General features: G+C 40.5%; 1 protein-coding gene across 2 annotated transcripts in view; it reads left to right on the forward strand.

The window, feature by feature from the left end:
• cog5 (component of oligomeric golgi complex 5) overlaps positions 1-18,137 on the forward strand; it is a 127,060-nt gene that overhangs the window by 16,544 nt on the left and 92,379 nt on the right. For both annotated transcript variants that reach the window (XM_060842895.1, XM_060842896.1), the window contains one exon: positions 5,679-5,799. In XM_060842895.1, coding sequence (XP_060698878.1) covers positions 5,679-5,799 — 121 coding nt within the window. The remainder of the gene's footprint in view (positions 1-5,678; positions 5,800-18,137) is intronic.

Here is an 18,137-nt window from a genome sequence, read left to right on the forward strand (position 1 = left end):
GCATTAATCAACTCCAGCCTGCCCACTACTCTTGACCCGCTCCAATTTGCCTATCGAACCAACAGGTCCACGTCAGATGCCATATCACTTGCCCATCACTCCTCCCTAGAACATCTTGACGCCAAGAACAGTTACGTAAGAATCTGACTCATTGACTACAGTTCAGCCTTCAACACTATTATCCTCTCGTGACTGATTACTAAACTTAGTCCGAGATCACTAAGTCCCACTCTCTGCAACTGGACCCTCAGTTTCCTGACCCACAGGCCACAACCAGCAAAGATTGGGGGCAATATTTCATCCTCAGTAACACTCAACACTGGAGCCCCTCAGGGGTGTGTACTCAGACCTACTGTACTCTCTATATGCCCATGACTGAGTTGCCAAATATACCAGACTAATGCCATTTACAAGTGCGCTGATGACACCACCGTAGTCGGTCGAATCTCAGATGGCGATGAAACAGACTACAGACGGAAGATGGAAGACTTGGAAAAATGGTGCACTGAGAACAACCTAGCTCTCAATGCCAGCAAGACAAAGGAACTCATTATTGACTTTCTGGGGATGTTACCCATGTCCCCTGCTCATTAACAGCACAGAGCTGGAATGAGTGGAGAGTGTCAGGCTCCTGGGAATGTTCATGATGGTCATCAACAACAAGCTTTCTTGGACTCTTCATGTGGACGTACTGGTTACAAAGGCCCAACAATGTCTCTTCTTCCTCAGGCAGCTGAGAAAATTTAACATGACAGCAAATACCCTTCCCAGCTTTTATAGGTGTGCTATTGAGAGCATTCTATTTGGATGTATCACTACCTGGTATGGCAACTGTAAAATTCAAGATCGGAAATGGTTACAGAGAGTGGTGAACTTGGCCTGGACAATCACAAAGCCCAACCTCCCATTTGTAGAATCCACCTACCAGGCCTGCTGTCAAGGAAAGGCCGTCAGCATTCTCCAAGAGCCATCTCACCTGGTTTTTCTACAACCTCCAGCCCCGGGGGGGGGGATTCGGAAGCCTGAACACGCACCAGCAGTTTCCAGAACAGTTTCTACCCTACTGTTGTTAGAACACGGAATTGACTCTCAAACTCTTAGCATTCGCCGGAACCTGTGTTTTTGTTTTGCCACTGTTTATTTACTTCTCTATGCTATTTAACGATGTGATCTGCCTATATTGCTCAGAAGACAAAATTTTTCACTGTGCCTCAGTACACATGACAATAAATGAGTTCATTTCAGTTCAACTCACGAACTTCGAACTGAAAACAATGAAAATAAATTTAGCATTTCATATAGCATATTTCTGTAGGATCAGGATTACTTTAGGAAGGCAGTGGCATAGTGTTGATTTGACTGGACTTCCACTATGAAACATCAGGCTAGTACTCTAGGCACGTGAGTTAAAATCCCCCAGTGTAGCTAGTGAAATTGAATTCCGTAATAAGAGAACCAATGACCAAAAGCAGGTCTAACAGTAACTATGGTAATGTCAGTTGTTAGAAACATATCTGGTTCCCAGTTGTCCTTTGGGAAAGGAAATATGTCATTCTTATCTGCAATGGCCTACATATGACTCCAGAACCACAGCAATATGATTGACTCTTAACTGCTTTCTGGGTAATTAAGGATGAACAATAAATCCTGTCCTGACCATGGCCACCCATATCCCATATACAATTCTTCTTTTCAAAAAAGGACAATAGGGAAAGAGCAAGAGATTCAGACATTAGGTAATTGATTCAAGGAGCTGATTCAGGCAAAGTGGTTCAATTACCTTCTTAAGAACAGTATGGTTCTATGATAATTGGTTCTGAGAAACCTCATATAACTTTACATGGATAACTTTTTAAAGTGCAATAACTTTAGCAGGGAATAGTGGCTGCCCATTTGTGAACAGCTAGATTCCATAAGCACTAGTGAAATTAATAACTAATTAACTGTTTTTATGTGGTGCCGATTAAGGGATGTTTGCTGGTATGGATGGTGGGAGAACTCAGTATTCTGAAAGTGTGATGGAACTGTTGACACTCACCTGAACACTGCACATGCAAGAGCATGAGAATTATGAGCAGGAGTTCATCATTTAGTCCCACAAGCTTTAAGATCATGGCTGATCTGATTGTGGCCTTGTGCCTCTTACTTGTCAGCATCCCATAATCCTTACCTACCTTGTCAATCAAAAATCAATCTATCTCTGCCTCTTCTGCTTTTTGCGAAAGAGAAATCTACAGAGTGATAATTCACTGGGAGAAAAGATTTATCCTGGCCTTAAATGGAAGGCTCCTATTTTATTTTAAATTGTGTCCCCTAGTTCTAGACTTCCCCGTAAGTAGAAACATATCTTCATGCCCACCTTGACCAATCCCTCTAAAAGTTGCATGTTTCAATACAATCACCTCTTATTGCTCTAAACTCTAATAAGCATAGGGTTTATTAGACCTCTTCAATCTTTCCTCATAAGGTAACCTCTTCAACTCAGGAATCAGCTGAATGAACCTTCTCTGCCAGCTATTGTAATTATATCTTTTCTTAAGTAAGGAAACCAAAATTGGACATGCTGCTCTGAATGCTGTCTTCATGAAACCGAGAGCAGTCGTATCAACATTTCCCTACTTTTATACTTGATTTTCTGTGTGATAAACATTACATTTCGTTTCCCTTCCTAATAACTTGCCGTATCTATATACTAATTAATGTACCAGGTTATCCATATACCTCTGTTCTGTGAAGTTCTGTAGTTCTACACATTCCATTTACTAACAAGAATGTAAGAAATAGCAAAATGCATAGACTAATAGGCCCCTCAATCTGGCCCTGCCATTTGATAAGATCTCCCCAAGGCATTAAGTGCTCTTTTGTCCTAGCTCATCATAGCCCTCAGATTCCTAATATTTCAAAAGTCTATATTCCTCCTCTTTAAACACTTCATGTTTTATTCTCCACAACTCTCCGGGGCAGAGAATTCCAGACAATCATTACCTCTTGAGGAGAAGAAATTCCCTTGCATCTTGGTTTTGAATGAGTATCCCCTTATGTGTAATTATGTCACCTAGTCTGAGAGTTCCCCACTAGTCAAGAAATCCTCTCAAAATCTGCCCTGTCAAATTCACTAAGGATCTTACATTTTTAATAAGACCACTCTCTTTATTTTTCCAAACTCTGAACAGGTTCATAACTGTTCTTGAATATGGCTTACTGGGTGTTTTTACAATTTTGTTGAGAATATATTTGGAAAAACAAGGAGTGATTAGGGTTAGTCAACATGACTTTGTGCGTGGGAAATCATGTTTCACAAACTTGATTAAGTTTTTTGAAGAAGTAACAAAGAGGATTGATGAGGGTAGAGAAGTAGATGTGATCTATATGGACTTCAGTCAGGCATCAGTCCATGGGAGACTGATTAGCAAGTTTCGATCCCACGGAATACAGGGAGAACTAGCCATTTGGATACAGAACTGGCTGGAAGGTAGAAGACAGAGGGTGGTGGCGGAGGGTTGTTTTTCAGATTGGAGGCCTGTGACCAGTGGAGTGCCACAAGAATCAGTGCTGGGTCCTCTACTTTTTGTCATTTACATAATCATGGGTTTCCTCCACACTCCAAAGATGTGCAGGTGTTTGGCCATTCTAAATTGCCCATAGTGTTTAGGATTGTGTAGGCTAGGCACATTAGCCAGGTGAATTGTCGAGTAATAGGGTTGGAGAATGGGTCGGCGGGGGGGGGGGGATACTCTTTGAAGGGTCAGTGTGGACTTGTTGAGCCAAATGGTCTGTTTCCACACTTGGGGGATTCTCTAATAATATAGCTCTGATATTCACCTCATATTTTATTCAAGGCAGGGTGGCACAGTGGTTAGCACTGCTGCGTCACAGTGCCAGAGACCTGGGTTCAATTCCCGCCTCAGGTAACTGTCTGTGTGGAGTTTGCATGTTCACCCCGTGTCTGCGTGGTTTCCTCCGTGTGCTCCAGTTTCCTCCCACAGTCCAAAAATGTGCAGGTTAGGTGAACAGGCAATGCTAAATTGCCCGTAGTGTTAAGTGAAGGGGTAAATGTAAGGGAATAGGTCTGGGTAGATTGCTCTTCAGTGGGTCGGTGTGGACTTGTTGGGCCGAAGGGCCTGTTTCCACGCTGTAAGTAATCTAATTTAAAAAAAAAGATTTGGATGCGAGCATAAGAAGTACAGTTAGTAAGTTTGCAGATGACACCAAAATTGGAGGTGTAGTGGACAGCGAAGAGGGTTACCTCAGATTACAACAGGATCTGGACCAGATGGGCCAATGGGCTGAGAAGTGGCAGATGGAGTTTAATTCGGATAAATGCGAGGTGCTGCATTTTGGGAAAGCAAATCTTAGCAGGACTTATACACTTAATGGTAAGGTCCTAGGGAGTGTTGCTGAACAAAGAGACCTTGGAGTGCGGGTTCATAGCTCCTTGAAAGTGGAGTCACAGTTAGATAGGATAGTGAAGAAGGCGTTTGGTATGCTTTCCTTTATTGGTCAGAATATTGAGTACAGGAGTTGGGAGGTCATGTTGCGGCTGTACAGGACATTGGTTAGGCCACTGTTGGAATATTGAGTGCAATTCTGGTCTCCTTCCTATTGGCAAGATGTTGTGAAATTTGAAAGGTTTCAGAAAAGATTTACAAGGATGTTGCCAGGGTTGGTGGATTTGACCTATAGGGAGAGGCTGAACAGGCTGGGGCTGTTTTCCTGGAGCATTGGAGGCTGAGGGGTGACCTTAAAGAGGTTTACAAAATTATGAGGGGCACGGATAGAGTAAGTAGGCAAAGTCTTTTCCGTGGGGTTGGGGAGTCCAGAACTAGAGGGCATAGGTTTAGGGTGAGGGGGGAAATATATAAAAGAGACCTAAGGGGCAACTTTTTCACACTGAGGGTGGTTCATGTATGGAATGAGCTGCCAGAGGAAGTGGTGGAGGCTGGTACAATTGTAACATTTAAGAAGCATTTGGAGGATATATGAATAGGAAGGGTTTGGAGGGATATGGATTGGATGCAGGCAGGTGAGACTAGATTGGGTTGGGTATCTGGTCAGCATGGATGGGTTACACCGAAGGGTCTGTTTCCATGCTGCACATCTCTATGACTCTATAATAAATTGGAAGTCAGCATTGCCTCTTTCTTGCTTGATTGCACAAAAATATAATGAAAGTCCATGGGAGGCAATTCTAACTTAGTGAAAAGTACTGTATCAAGTCATTGCTTGATATGCAATTGCTGATAATCTGACTAACAGTATCTGAAGTAATTAGGACAGGTGGGAAGAAAAGTATGTGGGACTTGCAGTATTTTCTTACTTTGCAAAGAAGCTACTTATCTGTGATCAAATAGCCTTACTCTGACCTGTAGTAAAAGACATTTAAAAGTTTTGGAAATGATGGATCTTAGTCATTTATGTTCTGCTTAAGAAAAGAGCATTGTAACCCTTAATGGTATTGAGCAAATAGTCTATAGTTGTGGTATTCACACATGAACTGTTAAAGTAAGTGACATGATGAGTTGAACCAGGTTTAAATCTGCATGAATTTGTATTTAAGAAAAAAAATGTTATATACTTTTTAAGCAGTGCAGCTTGAACTTTCATATTAAGAAAACTAGTTCGCAAGGTCACTGCCTCCAAGACATTCAGCAAATCTGTATTCTTTGAATCTCGTTCAGGCAGCCTGTGATTTACTTCGGAGAATAATCCGTATATTGTACCTAAGTAAACGGCTCCAAGGTCAGCTACAGGGAGGCAGCAGGGAAATCACTAAAGCTGCTCAGAGTCTCAATGAATTGGGTAAGTAAAAGATACCTTTTACTTGTCTAAAAAGTTAGTCATTGCTTCTACAAACTAGTGTTTTTAGCATTGTCATGTGATCTATTTCAAAATTGAAGACTATTGTAATTGCAGTAGAGTCATCAACTCCATTTCATTAAACGCAACAATCTATGTGGATATTTGTTTAGTGAAAACTAGGCTTTTCTAGAATAGTAGATACTTGAAAAAAACAGTAATACCATTTCAAAAATCAAGTAAAACATGCTCAGAAAGCTGAAGATTTAATATGGGTCAGGGTCAAAAAGTGTGGTGCTGGAAAAGCACAGCCAATCATTCCTGATGAAGGGCAAATGCTCGAAACGTAGATATTTCTGCTCCTTGGATGTTGCCTGACCAGCTGTGTTTTTCCAGCACCACATTTTTTGACTCTGATCTCCAGCATCTGCAGTCCTTACTTTCTCCTATGTACATTATGGGCTGAAGCAACTGCTTTTTTATAAATGTGAGGAACAAAATGATAGATAATGAACCTCTGGTTTCACATAAGCCACAGCACACAAGAAGATTTATTTCCAAGATTAAATTTCCAAGACACCACAGTGTTTTCATTGGCACAAGGCAACAGCCATGTTAGTAACAATAGTTTTTTCCTGGTACCTGGCAGACTTTCATTAAAAACATGTTAATTTGCAAGTAATTCATCCTCTGTGATGCCAAGTTTTACTAGTTCCCAGTTAGCTATGCAATCCTTTGTCACATAGAAACTAGGAGCAGGAGTTGGTTATTTGGCCCGCTTATGCATGCTCTGCTATTCATTGTGATCCGGCTGATACTCTAATCTTAATGTCAGTTTCACACTTTATTCCCAGACCCATAGATAACTCTTAAATCAAAAATCTGTTTCTTTTTTGAATATATCCAGTGACTTGGCCTCTGCAACCTTCTGTGATAGAGAAATCAGTGCTCTTTGTGTGAAGAAAGATTTCCTTATCTTAGTCCTAAATAGTCTATCCCTGACTAAAGAAAACATCCTGGCTGAAAATGTGTTGCTGGTTAAAGCACAGCAGGTTAGGCAGCATCCAAGGAGTAGGAAATTCGACGTTTTGGGCATAAGCCCTTCATAAAGAAAACATCCCCCTTGCATCTAGTCTGTCCAGCTTTGTTAGAATTTTCCACGTTTCATTCTGCTCCTCTCAGGCCCAGTCAAACTAATCTTTCCTCATTGTGGTTCTGTTCGCCGAGCTGGGAATTTGTGTTGCAGACGTTTCGTCCTCTGTCTAGGTGACATCCTCAGTGCTTGGGAGCGCTTCTGTGATGTTTCCTCCGGCATTTATAGTGGTTTGTCTCTGCCGCTTCTGGTTGTCAGTTCCAGCTGATCGCTGCAGTAGTCAGTATATTGGGTCCAGGTCGATGTGTTTGTTTGTAGAATCTGTGGATGAGTGCCATGCCTCTAGGAATTCCCTGGCTGTTCTCTGTTTGGCTTGTCCTATAATAGTAGTGTTGGCCCAGTCGAACTCCTGTTGCTTATCATCCGCATGTGTGGCTACTAAGGATAGCTGGTCGTGTCGTTTCGTGGCTAGTTGGTGTTCATGGATACGGATCGTTAGCTGTCTTCCTGTTTGTCCATGGGAGAAGAGGAAGAAGAACACCTCTACAATGTATTCGCCAAAAACGGATAACTCCGCGATTTCATCAACAGATGCCTAAGGGAAAGACAGCGGAATGAGGACGTACCACAACCCAAAGGACTAGCCACGTCACCATACATCAAGAACATTTCTGAACTGACAGCCAGACTACTACGACCACTAGGACTCATAACAGCACACAAATCAACAGCCACTCTCAGACAACAACTCACCAGGACAAAGGACCCGGTACCCAGCATGAGCAAAACCAGCGTAGTGTACAAAATCCCATGCAAGGACTGCACAAAACACTACATAGGACAAACAGGAAGACAGCTAACGATCTGTATCCATGAACACCAACTAGCCACGAAACAACACGATCAGCTATCCTTAGTAGCCACACACGCGGATGACAAGCAACATGAGTTCGACTGGGACAGCACTACTAGTATAGGACAAGCCAAACAGAGAACAGCCAGGGAATTCCTAGAGGCATGGCACTCATCCACAGATTCTATCCACAAACACATCGACCTGGACCCACTATACCGACCACTGCAGCGGTCAGCTGGAACTGACAACCGGAAGCGGCAGAGACAAACCACTATAAATGCCGGAGGAAACACCACAGAAGCGCTTCACAGGAGGCTCCCAAGCACTGAGGATGTCACCTAGACGGGACGAAACGTCTGCAACACAAATTCTCAGCTCCGCGAACAGAACCACAACAACGAGAACCCGAGCTACAAATCTTCTCACAAGCTTTAATCTCTCCTCATAGAACAATCCTGCTAACCCCAGTAATAGCCTAATGAACTTCCACTGCACTCCCCCTATGGTAAATATATGCTTTCTTAGGTAGGGAGACCAAAAGTGCATGCAATGCTTCAACGAGGCACTGTATAACTACAGTAAGGCATTCTTATTCTACGTTCAAATCTGTTTCCAATGAAAGCCAATGCACCATTTGCTTTCCTAATTACATGCTTCACCTACCTATCTACTTTGAGTATGCAGGGATAGCCAAGTCCCTTTGTACATCCATACTCTCCATTACCATTTAAATAGTAATCTTTCTTTCAGTTTTTCTCATTAAAGTATATAACTTCACATTTAGCCACATTGTACTGTATCTGCCATTTGTCTGAACTTGTCCTTGCATCCTCACAACCACCCCTCCCCCTCAGTTTCGTGACATCAGCAAACTTGGAAACATTGCGTTTGGTCCCCTCATCCAGATAATTTATTTTTATATATTGATATACAGCTGTGGTCCGAGCCCTGTTCCTTGCAGTACCACACTCAGAAAAAGATTGATTTATTCCCACTTTCTGTTTCCTGTTTGCCAACCAATTCTAATCCATGCCAGTATATTATCCCTGATCCCATGTGCTTTAATTCTGACCACTCGCTTTTTATGAGAGATCTTATCAAAAAATGCATCACATCCACTCTTTCTCCCCTATCTACTCTACTCAAAAAAAACTCCAACAGTTTCATTAAACATGATTTCCCTTTTATAAACCAATGCTGGCTTTGACCATTCCAGTAAAACTTTTCAAGTGTTCTTTTAGCACATTTTTTCTAATAGATTCTAGTGTTTTCCTCATACCTGATGTTAGCCTAATTCTGTTAATTCTGCTTTTTTTCTCTTCGTCTCGTTTTAAATACTGGAATAATATTTGCCACCCTCCAATCTGAAGGTATGCTCCAGAGTGTATAAAATTTTGGAAGATGACGAAGAATACATTCAATATTTCCAGGCCACTTCCTTCAGTTAAAAAGGAAGATAACTTGAGTACTTTAAAGATACCTTTTATTCTTATTTTGAACTTTTTAAATTCTGTATTCCCATGCTGGTCTTTCTTATTATTTCAATTCTGTAACAACACTTGAAGTATCTGTACCAAGGTACCCTGTACTGAAGATGGCACCATGAGGCGACATTACAAATGTTTCACTGCACTCATTTGAGTGCACATGACAATAAAGGCTATTCCATATTCTCTCTTTCATATTATCTATTCCACTTTCTATTTTCTTTAGTATTCTTGAATGTAGATTAGCAGGCCCAACTGATTTGTCAGCTTTTAACCCCATTAGTTTTCGAGCATCATTTTCTCACCAATACTGAATTCCTTCAATTCCTCCCCTAACTAGACCCTTGGATTCCCAGCATTTCCGGGAGGTTACTTATGCCCTCTTTTGTGAAAACGAAACCAAAGCACTTGTTCAATTTTTCTGTCATTTATTTGTTATCCATTATAATTTCTATGGCCTCTGACTGTAGGGGGCCTATGTTTGTCTTTAGTAATCCATTTCTCTTCAAATATTTAGAGAAACTTGTATGGTCAGTTTCTATCTTCCCTGCAATTTTACTTTCATACACTTCTCACTTTTAATCATTTTTTTGCCCCGCTTTGCTGAATTCTAAAGTTATCTCAATCTTCAGGCTTGCTGCTTTTTCCAGCACTTGTATTTGTCTCCACTTCAGATCCAAAATTTTTCTTCCATTTCTTTTGCAAGTTGCGGTCGAGCCACCATTCCACTCTTTGTGTTGCACCAGATAGTAAGGAATAACTGTTGTAATTTATGCGCATGCTCTTGTTGACAGGCTCCCGTTAGCAGCCTCCCTTCTCCTCAGTATGTTCATCCCTTCCTGTTTGCTACTGTTCACTTCTTCCTTCCCTTTCTCTTTGTAGTCGCATGCTTCTCCCTCCCTCATCTTTCCAACCTCCCTTTACAACTACTCTCTTTTACCTTCCTCTCCTCTTTGCAGCCACTCATTTCTTCATGCTCTTTCTCCTTTCTAGCCACTCCCTATTCGCTCTTTTCTAGCCACACATTTCTCATCCTGACTGACAGATTTTTGCTTCTATCTGCCTCACCTGACAAACTGACTGCTTCTCTCCCTGTTTAGCTGACAAATAGACATACGCGCACACAACTCTGACGTTGCCTGGCAGATAGGCTCAAGAGCAAAATGAAGGGGTGGGTGGCACGGTGGCACAGTGGTTAGCACTGCTGCCTCACAGCGCCAGAGACCTGGGTTCAAATTCCACCTTGAGCAACTGTCTGTGTGGAGTTTGCACATTCTCCCCGTGTTTGCGTGAGTTTCCTCCGGGTGCTCCGGTATCCTCCCACATGGATTTGTTAGTGTGTGCTTCTTCTAATCTGTGCATCACCTGGACGTATAACATTGTCAAGCCCAGGTACAGTTTGGACCAATATTAAACAGCCTTCCATTCAGTAATTGTGAAGCTTTTTCTAAATAAAGGCAGGGAAATGTGTAAACAAAAAAATTCAAAAATCTACCCATTTATAAATAAAAATGAAATTGGACCCAGCATGTTTGTTCTTTGAAATTTGAGTTCTGTCACATTGGTAGGTTGTTCATTCTGTCTGAGACACGAGACAAAGAGAAGGATAGTATTGACAATTCCCCACCACTCCGCTGTCTCCTGACCTGTCACTTTTAGCTTTTTCCCTGCCTAGATGACTAAAGAAACTGAGGGTTTGGTTAAGAAAAAGAAAGAAGCATATGTCAGGAATAGACAGGATAGATCGATTGAATTCTTAGAAGAGTATCAAGGAAGTAGGAGTATACTTAATGGGGAAATCAGGAGGGCATAATGGGGACAAGTGATAGCTTTGGCAAATAGAATTAAGGAGAATCCAAAGGGTTTTTACAAATATATTAAGGACAAAAGGGTAACTAGGGAGAAAATAGGGCCCCTCAAAGATCAGCAAGGCGGCCTTTGTGTGGAGCCACAAAAAATGGGGGTGATACTAAATGAATATTTTCCATCAGTATTTACTGTGGAAAAGGATATGGAAGATATAGACTGTAGAGAAATAGATGGTGACATCTTGCAAAATGTCCACATTACAGAGGAGGAAGTGCTGGATGTCTTGAAATGGTTAAAGATGGTTAAATCCCTAGGAGCTGATCAGGTGTACCCGAGAACTCTGTGGGAAGCTAGAGAAGTGATTGCTGGGCCTCTTGCTGAGATATTTGTATCATCGATAGTCACAGGTGAGGTGTCGGAAGACTGGAGGTCGGCAAACGTGGTGCCACTGTTTAAGAAGGGTGGTAAAGACAAGCCAGGGAACTATAGACCGGTGAGCCTGACCTTGGTGGTGGGCAAGTTGTTGGAGGGAATGCTGAGGGACAGGATGTACAGATATTTGGAAAGGAGAGGACTGATTAAGGATAGTCAACATGGCTTTGTGCGTGGGAAATCATGTCTCACAAACTTGATTGAGGTTTTTGAAGAAGTAACAAAGAGGATTGATGAGGGCAGAGAGGTAGATGTGATCTATATGGACTTCAGTAAGGCGTTCAACAAGGTTCCCCATGTGAGACTGATTAGATCTTATGGAATACACGGAGAACTAGCCATTTGGATACAGAACTGGCTAGAAGGTAGAAGACAGAGGGTGGTGGTGGAGGGTTGTTTTTCAGACGAGGCCTGTGACCAGTGGAGTGCCCCAAGGATCGGTGCTGAGCCTTCTACTTTTTGCAATTTACATAAATGATTTGGATGCGAGCATAAGAGGTACAGTTAGTAAGTTTGCAGATGACACCAAAATTGGAGGTGTAGTGGACAGCGAAGAGGGTTACCTCAGATTACAAAGGATCTGGACCAGATGGGCCAATGGGCTGAGAAGTGGCAGATGGAGTTTAATTCGGATAAATGCGAGGTGCTGCATTTTGGGAAAGCAAATCTTAGCAGGACTTATACACTTAATGGTAAGGTCCTAGGGAGTGTTGCTGAACAAAGATACCTTGGAGTGCGGGTTCATGGCTCCTTGAAAGTGGAGTCACAGGTAGATAGGATAGTGAAGAAGGCGTTTGGTATGCTTTCCTTTATTGGTCAGAGTATTGAGTACAGGAGTTGGGAGGTCATGTTGCGGCTGTTCAGGACCTTGGTTAGGCCACTATTGGAATACTGCGTGCAGTTCTGGTCTCCTTCCTCTCGGAAAGATGTTGTGAAATTTTAAAGGGTTCAGAAAAGATTTACAAGGATGTTGCCAGGGTTGGAAGGTTTGAGCTACAGGGAGAGGCTGAAGGTTGGGGCTGTTTTCCCCGGAGCGTCGGAGGCTGAGGGGTGACCTTATAGAGGTTTACAAAATTATGAGGGGCATGGATAAGATAAATAGACGAAGTCTTTTCCGTGGGGTCGGGGAGTCCAGAACTCGAGGGCATAGGTTTAGGATGAGAGGGGAAAGATAATAAAGAAACCTAAGGTGCAACTTTTTCACGCAGAGGGTGGTCCGTGTATGGAATGAGCTGCCGGAGGAAGTGGTGGAGGCTGGTACAATTACAACATTTAAGAGGCATTTGGATAGGTATATGAATAAGAAGGGTTTGGAGGGATATGGGCCGAGTGCTGTCAGGTGGGACTAGATTGAGTTGGGATATCTGGTTGGCATGGACGGGTTGGACCGAAGGGTCTGTTTCCATGCTGTACATTTCTATGATGCTATGTTACTGTAAACCTCAGTGAATTTAATTTTTATCACCTCTAAATGAAGTGGTATTAGGTGTTCTGAGCTGATGTTGATGATTGGAACATCAGGTAGAAATAATGGCATGTCTCGAACACTTTTGTTTTTAGCAGACTGCTAAAACTTGAGATGACTCTGGCATCTATTGTGTGTGGGCCTCACTTGACAAGGAGCACCAATGGTCCTTGCTTCCTAGTTCATCAAGTGAGGAATTCTAACACTCAATGTTGGAAGCCGGTTCTCTGCTCAGCAACTGAGAGTGGTGAGCTAGCTCCATCATTTTAATTGATCACTGTCCTCTGTTGACTGCACCATTTCATGTCACCTTCAATGACTGTGAAGGTGACACTGAAGGATTTCCAGTTCAATGCTGCCACGTGGACTGGAGGTACAGCGGGTTGTAATGAAAGGTCGTTTCAAACCTGCCCTTAAAAATCGCAAAATTTAAGAGTTGTCTCATAATATTGAGAGTGCAGTTCAATTAAGTAATGTTTCTCTCTTGTGGTAATGTTTTGTGTGAGTTAACATGTTTGTGATGATTAAATATCAATAAACCAAGTGATTTTTTTTCTTTGGAAGATGGTGTAGAATTGAATAAGTACTGCAAATGCTTTGACCTCTAAGGTCAGTATTTTGACATTTTTGATTTTGACACCTGACCCATCTTGCATATTATTTCTATCCAGCTTAACATGTCAACTGTCAATAACATTAGATGCTTTCCAGATTCAGATATTGTTGGAATCTTGACTACACTGTTGAAAACGTCTTCTTTTTCAACAGTAATTGGTGTGGCTTAGATTAGAATGTGGCTGTTTGCCATGGGCAGTTTTTAATTTTCTTCTGAAGAAACATTTAAGACAATTGCGTAAGCTTACCAGTCAACTGCATGAAATATTTAAGCTGACATGCAGTAAAATGTTTCTATTTACAAAGCTCACTTATACTTTAATGAATGCATTTATTCAAACTGATGAGTCGTTCCAGAATTGATCCTAATTATGCAAATTCCATCAGTAGTTACATTGAAATCGAAGCACTGATGATCAGCAGAAAATTCGTGAAATTATATTGTCGATACCTCAGCTCCATTTTAAATGACAATTTTACACCTATTGAGCAAATTCTGTGACCATCTGCTACTTTTTCCACTGCCCAAATAGTGACTCCCCCACACCACAACTATTGAGCAACAAAGAAAGGTTACACTTCAGATGACATATTAACCCAGATCAAGTTTTCAAATAGGAAAATCAAGGAAGGGAATTGAGGGGCAATAATTAATACATCATAAAATGATTTGCTGTCTCAGCCCTCTACATTGAGCAGAGTTGAACCCTTTCCACCACCACTTCTTCTCACATACATGCAGTGTACCACTTGGTAGGGACTGAAGTACCACCTGCATTGAATAGAGGATATAGATCTGTTACTGCGACACATTCCACCCCCCAAGAAGAAAAGGCATATCTAAAACCAAATCCCAATCCCAACAGTTAGGATGCAGTTACAAATCTTTCTATGTGCTGACCTCCAATCCTATCATAAGCTTTATTCACCAAAAGGTTTGAAAGTTTTCTAAATTAAAGATGTTTGATATTGCAGGAGGTAAAGAAAACTAACTTTGACTCAATACAATTATGGAATTATATGGAATGGTGAAATCATAGGAATGTTTGAAAATAGCAAAAGAAACTATGCACTAACTTTATTTCAACTGTTAGATTTAAAAATACAATAACTTTCAATTTGTAACAAAAAATAATTCCTTTGCTGCAAATTAAACTCAGTCTTTCTAGAATTATTCAAGTTTTTTCTTGTTCCTTTTCCTGTCCTATGTTGGATCTCCTGGGAGTCTTAGAGAAGAATGTGGGGGGAATGTAGTTAGGGGAAAGACAAGCATTGCTGTTGACATCTCTGCATTATTTAATTGCCTTTCTCTACATAGTTATACAGCACAAGAACAGATCCTTTGGTCCAATCAGTCCATGCTGAGCATAATTCCAAATTAAACTAGTCCCACCAGCCTATTACAGACATTGAACAAACTCAGTTTTAAAATGTTCATTTAACTTGAATCGCATAACTTTTGGTGTTTGTTGCAGTATCTACTATCCAATGGAAAAAGAGGTTTTTGAATCTCTGACCTTTATCTAAGACTTACAAACTTTGTACCTCAATCCTCTAAGTTCAACAAAAAACAAAGGATTAAGTTGGGACTGGAGGGTATAAATTATAAGGAGAGACTGAGTAAGCTGGAGTTTTTTTCCGTGGAGCGTTGGAGGCTGAAGGGTAATCTTATAGAGATTTTAAAAATCCTGAGGGGCTAGCATAAGGTGAATAGCCAAGGTCTTTTTCCTAAGGTGGGGGAGTCCAAAACTAGAGGATATCGGCTTAATATGAGAGGAGAAAGGTTTAAAAGAGACTTGAGGGGTAACCTTTTCTTGCAAAGGGTGGTGCAAATAGGGAACAAGCTGGCAGAAGAAGTAGAATAGCTGTGTACAAATATGATATTTAAAAGGCATCAGGGTGGATACATGAGTAGGAAGTATTTAGATGGATACGAACCAAATGCTACTGAATGGAAATAGGCCATATTAGGATGTCTGGTCGGCACAGATGAGTTGGACTGAAGGGTCTGTTTCTGTGCTGTATGAGTCTATGACTATGACTAAGTCAGTTGTTTACATCAGCTTTAAGTGTATCTCCATTATGTCACTATTGCTGACTGCACAGTCTTGCTTTAATTTACTTTTCGTTCCAGTCTGATTATTGTATTGGCTCCGCATTGTCTCCTCCTGACGCCTTTTGATTTAAATAAATATCGACTATAGACCAGCAAATAGATGTAATTGCATATTTGGATTCTAAACATTCGATCAGTTCTACTGATCGGATGGTGAAGCAGTAGGTCAGCATACTTGCTGATTATTTCGAGATTGAATTGTCCAATTTGCTCAGTTGGTATGTATCTGAAATCAGATTGAACTACAAAATGTCCATATCTAACATGTTTTTCATTTACTTCCTACATTACAATAATCTGAGGTAAATCTGAGCTGGAATTTCACTGTAATTAACATTGTGGGAACAGTAAAAAAAAAAGTAAAATTCTTGTGAAATAGCAGATAGATAGCCTCGTTACGTGCAATTATCGATATAAATCAAATGTTATCATAACTTCAAGTAGTAATCACTCTTTAAAGAAATGTGACAGTCATTCTGTGATAGTCCACATCCATCAACAGAAATCTGATCTGTTGCTAGGCTTTTTTTTTAATTGAGGGAGCAATGTCAAGCAAGATGTATAGAGGATTTCTAGCTTTTCTCTAAACTGTGATATCTTTAATATTTACCTTTGAATATATTATGTTACTTTACTGCCTGATTTTGAGGATAAATTCGTCATTGTTGATATATTCCTTCAGTCTAGATTATGCAGTTAACTGCTTGGATTGGTGTTGAACCCAAATTCTCTGAACCAGGAGCATATCAGTCCCAAATCAGACCAGTTTGATACATTGCTTATTCTTGAAATGTCCTGTAATGGTTCGCCAAATATGGCTTGTGAAAGGAACAACTGTAGAATAATTTATTTTAAACTCCTTAGCTTTCAAAGTTTGCATGTTGTATCTGATGACAGGTGTATATTAATTTTGAGCGTGTTTGAAAGGGACAAGTACTGTAATATAATGTTTGTATGTGTAGTTGGATTTGGCTTTGTTATATGAGTCTGGTTACTGATTCAGAAGACCTTATTTAAACTCTAGACATGTAATCTAAACTGACTTCACTGCAGCTTTAAAGAATTGACCCGTTCTAAGGATGTAAAAGATTCCTAAAGAAGCATCAGAATTTCTGCCAATGTCCGAGTCAACATTCTTGTCTCAAAAACACTGACAAAACACATTGATTGGATATTGATCTCACTTTTTATATGTTGACAATTGACTGCGACGTTTGTTACAAAATACTAACTCAAGTTGATAAGTAAGTAATTGGCTGTGAAGTACTTTGCAACATCCTGAGGAGACAGTAGGTGCTGTATAAATATAAAGTTTTTGGTTTTCAATGTTTAATTCAGCCAGTTATAATTGCACCTTGCCTACTGGGAATAATTCTACAGTTAAACAGTAATATTGCAAATTAGGAATAACTTTGTCTTCTTTGTGGAAAAGTATTTTGGCTGACCTAAGATTTACTGGTTGTGCCAATTGATATGTAAGTTTGTTTCTTGTTATGAGGTTAGAATAAGAACTTGAGCAGGTAAATGAAAATTATGATCTTTCATTCGATTCCTATAAAAGCTACTAAAATAATACTGCTGAATGCCTACTGCTGACTGAAACTTGATTTAAATCACTGATACTTCGAACTCTTACTGAGGTTGAATGTTTGCAGAAAGTGCAATATGAATGAGCTTTTTTTCTTCTCTGTGGCTTTTAAACTTAAAGTGATACTTCTTCCCCTTGTTGTTCAAAGACTGGTTGTTTTGGTGCTTTTTGTGTACTGTTTTGGAGCTATAACTGTAACCATTGTGAATGTGACCTTGATATTACATGTAAATTTTGTAATGTTAAGGATCACGTCTTGATCGCTGAGAATTTTGTGGCAATTTTGATTTTCTCAAAGTAACTGTATAAACCACAAATCAAGAGAACATGCCCTGAAATGCTCAGCAGATCTGGCAACATATGTGGAAAGAGAAACAAAGTTGATGTTTTAGGACTAAACAAAAAAGAATTGCAGATGTTTGAAATCAGATGCAAAACCAGAAACTGCTGGAAAAGCCCAGCACATCTGGTAGCATCTGTGGAGAGAAATCAGAGTTAACGTTTCAGGTTGAGTGACTCTTCCTCATAGATAACTCTGATTTCTCTCCATAGATGCTGCTAGACCTGCTGGGCTTTTACAGCAATTTCTATTTTATTGTTGATGGTTTAGGTCTGTGACCAGGCATCAAAAGTAAAATGTAATCAGTTTTAAGCAAGTGTGAAGTGAAAAGTAAAGGGGAAAGTCTGTGATAGGATGTAAAACAAGAGAAAGTAAATGATAAAAAGTGATTTTAGGCCAATGTAGTTGGGGGTAGTGATGGGAACAGTAATAAAGAAACAAAATAATTGTCTATTGGCAAGAGAGCTCCCATCTAAATACAAAGTAAAATGATTGAGAAAGGAATGAGAGAAAATACCTAATCAGCAAATGAGCATGAAT

The sequence above is a fragment of the Hemiscyllium ocellatum genome, chromosome 23 (assembly GCF_020745735.1).
Source record: "Hemiscyllium ocellatum isolate sHemOce1 chromosome 23, sHemOce1.pat.X.cur, whole genome shotgun sequence".
Lineage (NCBI taxonomy): Eukaryota > Metazoa > Chordata > Chondrichthyes > Orectolobiformes > Hemiscylliidae > Hemiscyllium > Hemiscyllium ocellatum.